Source organism: Zalophus californianus, chromosome 14, assembly GCF_009762305.2.
Source record: "Zalophus californianus isolate mZalCal1 chromosome 14, mZalCal1.pri.v2, whole genome shotgun sequence".
Taxonomy (NCBI): Eukaryota; Metazoa; Chordata; class Mammalia; order Carnivora; family Otariidae; genus Zalophus; species Zalophus californianus.
This window is the reverse complement of record NC_045608.1, coordinates 69,765,292-69,773,302: the sequence shown is the minus strand read 5'-3', so window position 1 is coordinate 69,773,302 and position 8,011 is coordinate 69,765,292. Positions and strand designations below refer to the sequence as shown.

Here is an 8,011-nt window from a genome sequence, read left to right as displayed (position 1 = left end):
CCCTATCATACTTACCTATAACAAATATCTGTATATAAACTAATATATTTTAAACCATTTCTAGTGGTCTAGTATTAACATTATCCTGAACTGAATTAACGCAGATGGTGTTTTTATACAACCTCAAAAATCTATTCTGATTTTCATTATAGACATAGGTGCTATATATTTGTTTACATACATTAATAGATGGGAAAGGAATTTCTATTAGAACACTGTCCCTCAATTCTTTGAATTCCTTTAGAGTTGCCAAAAAATCACATAGTGATTCATCAGAAAATTATTTTTAATAATCTGTCGGCTGATAGGGGTGCCTGGGTGGCTCAGTTGGTTAAGCATATGACTTGATTTTGGCTCAAGTCATGATCTCTGGGTCCTGGGATCAAGCCCCCTTGGGTTAGCACTGAGCAGAGTCTGCTTCTCTCTCTTCCTCTCGCCACCCCCCCCAGGTCATGTGCACTCTCTCTCAAATAAATCTTTTATTTATTTTTAAAGATTTTATTCATTTATTTGAGGGAGAGCATGAGCGAGAGATCAGCAGAAGGAGAGGGAGAAGCAGACTCCCCAGTGAGTAGGGAGGCCGATATGGGGCTCGATCCCAGGACCCTGAGATCATGACCTGAGCTGAAGGCAGACGCTTAAGGACTGAGCCACCCAGGCGCCCCATCAAATAAATAAATCTTTTAAAGAAGACAATCTGCTGGCTGACAACGGGTTTGGGTCCTCCTTCAATTTTGTTGATAACAGAATTGGAATCCACCTGCCCTGCATAGGATACATGACCCCTTCAGGAAGGCCACTCACGTTATCAGCACCAAAGTTTCTAACGGTCCTTCTGTTTGGCGTCCTGGACGCTCTTGCTCCCCAAGCAAAGCATGATCCTACTCCTCAGGAGGACTGAGAAATGCACCTTTCTTTTGAGAAGGGAGGAGGGAGATCTGACAATGAGCCCCCCTCACTGCAGGCCTGTTTGTTGGCAAATCAGTGTTCTGTTTGGCCAGTGCATATGGAGATTTAGGATCTGGACACTGACTTCCTTAAAACAGATTATGGAATAGAACTCCTTGAAATGTCTTGGCATACACCAGGGGACTACCCACCCCAGTAAGGAGATGGCTGCCTTGCAGGTAGGAGCATTTGGGAAAGCAACCTGCCATCAAGGGGATGAGAGAAAATTGCTGGGAAGAAGTTCTTACCAGTAAGCCAGTCATCACACAACACTTTTTGTAGGTGATTTTATTAGTCATTTTTTGGTGCATCACAAAGCACCCCAAAGCTCAGTGGTTTCAAACAACACCCACTTATTACCCCACAGTTTCTGCAGGTCCCAGACTTTATTATGTTTCTTTAACAGCTTTTCTGAATCCTCTGCTTGAGGATGTTTCATGTGGCTACAAACAAAGTGTCAAGTGGGGCTGTGGTCTTCAAGTCCCGTCTGCAGGCTCAACTAGCAAGGAATCCACTTCCATGCTCACTCACGCTCACTCACTCATTTACCTATTGGGAGGATTCAGTTTGAACTGCCCCTACACCAGCTGGGGTACTCATTAAACACACAGACTCATGGACCACACGTGGACCAGCCAAATTAGCACCGCCTGGTACCTCATCATCCTGATACACATTAACAGTAAAGAACCACCAGTGTAAAAGTAAGTGCTTAGGCTCTAGAGTGAGACAGAGTGTAGTTGAGGGCCTGTTCTCTCGATCTAGAATGTTCCTTCCACCAGCCTCGCCTTCCTCAGCTGTGAAATAGATTTATTATTCAAACCTCCTTTATAGGGTTGCTCTGAGGCTCAGACAAGATCACAGAAAGAAAGCAGTTGGCAAGTTTCCTGGCACAAAGTAAGTTTTAAAATGTCTTTATTATTATTCAAAGGAGGGAAAGACCGTACCTGATTCTGAGACCAGAAATTCACAAAGCCCTGGCCAAGAGTAGGATTCTCCTCAGGGAGGTGATTCAGTTCAGTCAGCATGAACTGAGATTTTAGTCTGTGCCAGGTACGATGGAAGCAAGAAGTTTGGAGGCAGGTTGGGGGTGGGGAGGACAGATGGAAACAAATGAGTTTCAGGCTAATGCTAGGTCCTAGTGCGATGGCTAACTTTGTCTATTGGGCAGGTGGAAAGGTGGGTCTACAGGAAGGTCAGAATTAGATTCAAGAATTAACAATGCAGTGAGAGGCAAAATGGGGGGTGTGGATGAGAAAGAAGAGATCTGGGAAATGGGCCACAGTTTTATTGAAGAACCAGCAGACAGTTAGAAAGGACATCACGAAGGTATGGTTAGAGAGACTGGGAAAACAAGAGAAAAATGAGAGATGCTAAGAAGGAGATGGTGGAACCTGAGTGGGGAGAGTCATTTACTACCCCATGCTTCAGAGGGAGAAGACAATTTCAATAGGATGGGGGGGTGAGTGGAATCATTTAGGAAGGGACTAAAGCTGCAATTCTTAACCTTGGCTGTCATTAGAATGACCTGGGCGCTCTTAAAAATCCATTTACCCAGGAAGCACCCCAGACAAGTTAAATCAGAATTTCTGGGAGTGGGCACAAGGCATTTGTTTTTGTAAAACTGCAGAAAGTGTTGAGAACCCATGAATTATGGAGGACTGGGTTTAAGGGGAGCCAGCTAGTACGACCTACCACCTGAAGTTTAGCAGGAAAGGAGAACAGAGAAGGAGTTGCTGGTACAGGTGAGACCCCTGACGGAGCATGGTGGTGAAGCCAAGAATGTCCAGAGCAGAGGTGGGGACTGAGCTTTAGCAAGGGGCGTTTCTTTACCCCAAAGGGGAGAATCCCTTAGAAAGGTATGAAAACAGTGCTGGCTCCATCCCCACCCTGTCTGATTTAGTAAATCTGAGGCCTCACAATTTGTAGCTCTAAACTTCCCAGGTGATGCTGCTAGCCCTGGGGGTCACACTTGGAGAACTACTAGAAAACAGGAAAGGAAACTATGCAGCCAGATTTTTGAGTGAGAGATAAGTGGTGGAGCCATTTCCTTTCTGCTCTAGCCAGTGATATGAAGAGCTCCATTTCAAATCCAAGGAGAGTTCTCCAAGCTTTGGTCACTGCATTTGTCAACCTTGGAAGTCCAGTCTTTTAGAATTATGGAGGAGCTTAAAGATTCAGACACTAGGGTCCCACTGTTTACCAATCAGAATTCGTGAGGGTGGGCTTCTTTCCTTGGATCTGGTAAATCTCCCTAGGTAATTCTCATTGAGGAGGCACAGTTGTGAAGGGCTGGGCAGGTGAATTAAATTGAGGTCCTGGATTCCACGTGGGAAGGTCTTAAATGGGGGGAGAGTTTAAGGAGCACCTTCCAGGGCCTGCGGCTCCAGAACCATTTTTGCAGCGGCGATACACACATACTCCAGCTGAGAACTACCCTCAGAGGCCATCTTCAGATAAGTCAAGGTCCCTTTCTTCTACAGTACCTGCTTTCCCTCCGCCAGTTCCTACCAGCTACTTTCCTTTAGGCTGAGGTTTCCTTTTTTACTACAGGTGGGGGGGGGGGGCAGAAGCTGCTGCAGGCAGCCAAATGCCATTAGCGGGCGGGGGGGGGGAGAGGATGGGGGGACCAAAATGAGGTAGAAAGTGGCAGAGAGATGGAGAGGGCGCATGTAAGAGAAGAAAATGCGAGACTTCCCTGAAAAGCGAACAACAATCCTCTGATGGGGGTGGGGGCGGCTAGGAGCCTAGTTGGAAGCCGTGGGTGAATAGGCAAAACAAGTAGAGAAGCTACGAATCCCACTTTTCTAGTAAGGACTTCAGCCCACGGAGCTCGGTTTGACGGAGACCATCGTTGGTATAGCCAAATCGTCTTTTATAACATGCCATGACAGAACTGAATTTTAGTAATGAGAACGTTGAACGCAGCCACGTAAAGTCCGGAGGCAAATGTATGGAAGCTTTCAGCCGTAGACTCTTATTTCTCTATTTCCTCCCTCTCTCCTCCCCTCGCCCTCTGTTAATTCTCTTTCTTGTCTCCGCTTTCCCTGCCCAGTTTCTGCCGAGAGCAAGGGGAGCGAGGCGCGGCAGGTGCAGCAGCCGGCGCGCACCTGTGCCGGCGTGCGCTCGGCGGCCAGCAGGGGGCGGCCGGCGCCAGCTCCTCGCCCGGCCCCGCCCCCGGCCCCGTGGACCCCGCTGCGGCGGGGGCGCCGGAGGGCGCGTCCAGCCCGGCCCCAGGCAGGGCTCAAAGGCGGCGGCCGCAGCGTACCCGCCGCCTGCTCCGCGGCCCGCCCTCCCTGCCTTCGGTCCTCCCTCCTGGGCGCCAGCACCTCCTCCCATACCTGAGCGGGGAGCGGCGCCGCGCTGCTTCCTCCCCCGCCCGCAACTCCTGCCCGGCCGCAGCGGCGCCGCCACCGCGGGAGTAAAGGTCGCGCCGGCCGGGAGCGAGCGGGCCGCGGCGCCTCCAGGAAGCCGGCGGGGCAGGTCCAGGGGAAAGCGACGAGACACCGGGAAACTCTTGGCCGGTCCGGGAAGATGGCGCCAGGCGGGCCGGCTGTGGACTGAGAGCCGGCGGGCGGAGAGGAGTCGGGACCTGCCGCCCAGCGGGGCACGAGCGAGGGCCGCACGCCAGGCACGGTGCCCCGGCTCGGGCCTGCCCTCGGGGTCATGTCGGTCAGCGAGCTCTACAGCCAGGTGAGTGCGGGCCGCGCGCCGCGGTCCCGGCGGCCCAGGTGAGGGCGAGGGCGGCGCGCTTCCGGCCGCCGCGGCCCTCGGGGTCGCCCTCTTCTGCAGTCCTGGGAGCCGCCTGGCAGCCTCCCCATCGCTTCCTCCCCGGCGCCTAGAACTTCGGGTGGCAGAGAAAGTTTGGCTGCTCCGGGAGCGTCCTGCTCTCACCGGCCGCGGCTCCCGGCGGCGCCCACTCGGCAGCTCTGTCCCCGGCCGGGGCTTGTCGCCCTCTCCCCGACGCCCTGCTACCGCTTTCCTCGCCGGGCTGTGCTGAGTTTCCCGGTCCGTGGGGGAGGGGGGCCGTCCGTGCCAGCGCGGAGCCCGGAGCGTGGGGACAGCCCCGCTGCTGCCCCCTCCCCTGCCCGTGGACCCCGCTCCAGCGGCTCTGCAGCGGCAGCTCCCAAGGGCGCCCCTCTAAGGCTTTCTTTGCGCCAGCGCACCCGTGGGGGGGACTCCGCACGTAGGGCATGTTAGCCCACTTGGGGTGGAGAGAAGGGGACCCATCCTGCTGTGAGGGGCTTGCGGAGGGGGAGATAAGCAACGGATCAAGTGAGATGCTCGAAGGATCTGCTGAGACCCCAGGGAAGCGCGTTCTTAATTTGCCGGGGGTGGGCGGCTGAAGGCGGCCCCTCTGCGTGGGTACCAGGAAGGCTTCAGTTACGGATGGGAAGGGGGTCGGAGGAACGTTGACCTGGGCGTGGTGTGTGGATTATCCAGGATGCCCTCAAGGTCAGCAGGGATGTGCGGGGCTCGGCCCCCGCGGCCGGGAACAGGTGCGGCTGGGTGGAGACGCCCCGCTTCCGCGGCAGTTTAAAGTTTGGGACAAGCGGCTGCCTCTGCGAGCGCCCGCTGCCGCTCAGCGGCCGCCGCCGGGCCCCGCTCGGGTTTCAGCTCGGCGGGGACTGCGAGGGGCTGGGGCCTTTAAGCACGTGCCCCTCCCCCCTTCAGTAAGTTTGAGGTTTGCACGCCTGGGCTTTTCTGGGGCTGTGACCCGTTTGACAGCGTCTTTTGCGTCCGTCTGCGTGCAGAGTGGGTGTGGGTCGGGGGGGGGGGCGGTGCGCGCAAGGGTGTGCGATTTGCAGGAGACCCGCCCGGGCCAACAGGTCTAGGCGGGGAGGAAGAGCCACTTCCGCATCCTCACCTGGTTCTTGCTCCCAGCTGCCCTGCGCGTGGGCGCGCTCTGCGGCTGGGTGGGCTGGCCGAGTCGCTGGACCAGTTTTCTCAATTCTCTTGGGAAGATAGAGCCGAGCGGGGATGACGCTCAAAAGGTTTTTCTCAATTCTCTTGGGAAGATAGAGCCGAGCGGGGATGACGCTCAAAAGGTGGCTGCAGAGGTTGCATCCTGGCTGAGGGTGGGTCGCGCGGCAGCCTCAGACACCTACTCCACCCCCGCTGGGGCTCCGGCCGGCCTTGCAGATGGGCGACAGCTGCTGGAAAGGGGGGTGGGGAGGAAGGCGGGTGAGGTGTGGGAAAGGTGGCGGGGGGAGGGGGAGTTAGGTTGAAAATCTCTGGCGCTTCTGACTTTGAAATCAAATGCCCCACCAGCTTTACTCCTGTGCGTCTTGGGAGGAGCCCTCAAAGCTCTGGCTTTCAGTCTTTCCGCGAGGCGGGTTGTCAGGAACTTGGACTAGAGCTGGATCCCAGCGGAGGGGTGGGGAAGACACCCGAATTTAGAGTGTGAAACGCTGAAGCTTTAACACACAGAAGTGCACGGAGATACTACTAGACTGCCAAATAAAACGAGTGCCTCAACGGCCCATACTTGCAATGTATCCCCCAAGTCCTTCGTCAGATAATTGCTGTTATGTGAAGCTAATGGATAACTGAATAAATCTAACTTTTGAAGCCCTGATCTTGAAAAACAAGATCGCATTGTTTTTGATGGATCACACTTTAAGGGGAAGAACCTCTTTTTTTTTTTTTCCTTGTTGGAAATGAGTATATTTCCTGTTATAATGAGTGTATTGCATATTAACTGTTAGAAATGAACGCTAGTGGAAGTCCACCCGAAGTTTGAGGGTAATTTTCTGGGCTTGTGGTAACGACACTATCCAAAGGAAAACGTCTTGGGAGAACACACAAGTCACTTAAAGTGGCTTCATGGGTGTTGAGGGTTTGACACAACTCAAAGTATTAGAATGCCTTTGTAGGGCTGGGTGGCTTTACCTGGCCGTGTTAGTGGGTTTCTTGTTCTTAATCACTTTTAGGTAGATGAATCTGAAATGGAGACTTTCTGTGGCTCACCCAGTAGCTTCCAGATTGAAGTTTGAGCAGTTCTTTGTCAGAGTTAGACTTAAGTTTTACTAGGAGAAGCAGTTGCATTGTTTCCTAACCATTATCACCCTCCTTGCTAGGCTGGATTCTCAGTATGCGTTTGAATCACAAATTACACAGAGAAATCGTCCTGCTACTCCGATTCATTTTCTTAGATGATTTGTTCATTTTAGTGTATTAAAAGTCAATGTTCCCCCTTTTAACTTGCTGGGCTAGTCTAACGTGATGAATGCGGGATCCAGGCATGCACTGTAATGTATTATGCATGATGGAAATAATTATCCATTATGTCAACAGCATTTATAAGTGGGATGGAAATATTAAAGCCCTTTAGGACTATACCTGTTGCTTTAGTGACCTAGTTGGAAGATATTGGAAGTGGACCTTTTACGTGCATAAATTAACCTGAAAGTACAGTTTCAGGTAAGAACTTAGTATATTCGTCTATTCCTACTTATTCCAGAAAAGACTTCCTTTCCCCCCTCCCAAGGTACTATTTTCTTAGTGTCTGCCTATCTGCATGCTTCAAAGGGAGACTCTCATGCTATGTGAATTACTTTTTTTTTGGAGTTTTTAGTTCCTGACGATGGTTACTTCCTGTTAATAAAGGCATGCCTGTTTTCGGAAGACCCAACACCTCACCTTTGAGAAATTGTTCTCTCTCTAGTGAGACTTTTCTGGGTGGGAAAAGATTAGAGTCCATGCCAGACACTCTGAGGGTGAGGTCAAGGTGAGTCAGCCTCCTCTACTCTTCACAGAAAGCTGGAGCTGACAATGGGCGGTCCTGTCACAAATGGCATGTATGTGGGGAGTAGTCATAATTTTTTTTTCCTGTGGGTTGGAGACATGGGCTAATTTGATTTGTACAGGCCCGAGGAAGACACCTGAGCATGTGCAAGCCTGGGAAGTACAACTTGATTGTGGTAATTGCAGAAAATAGTCTGACTTAAGTTTTCATCCAGAATAACCCTTCTATAAGTATTGCTCTTTCAGTTGAGTCTTTGAGTAGGCTGTTTTGATTTTACCCAGAAGAGTGATGGGGAAATCCCCGGACTGAAAGAAG

General features: G+C 52.1%; 1 protein-coding gene across 1 annotated transcript in view; it reads left to right on the top strand.

Annotated features, from left to right (window-relative positions):
- Positions 1–4,163: 4,163 nt before the first annotated feature.
- MYO5B (myosin VB) overlaps positions 4,164–8,011 on the top strand; it is a 350,709-nt gene continuing 346,861 nt past the window's right edge. The window contains exon 1 of the mRNA XM_027575564.2: positions 4,164–4,641. Coding sequence (XP_027431365.2) covers positions 4,615–4,641 — 27 coding nt within the window. The 5' untranslated portion in view covers positions 4,164–4,614. The remainder of the gene's footprint in view (positions 4,642–8,011) is intronic.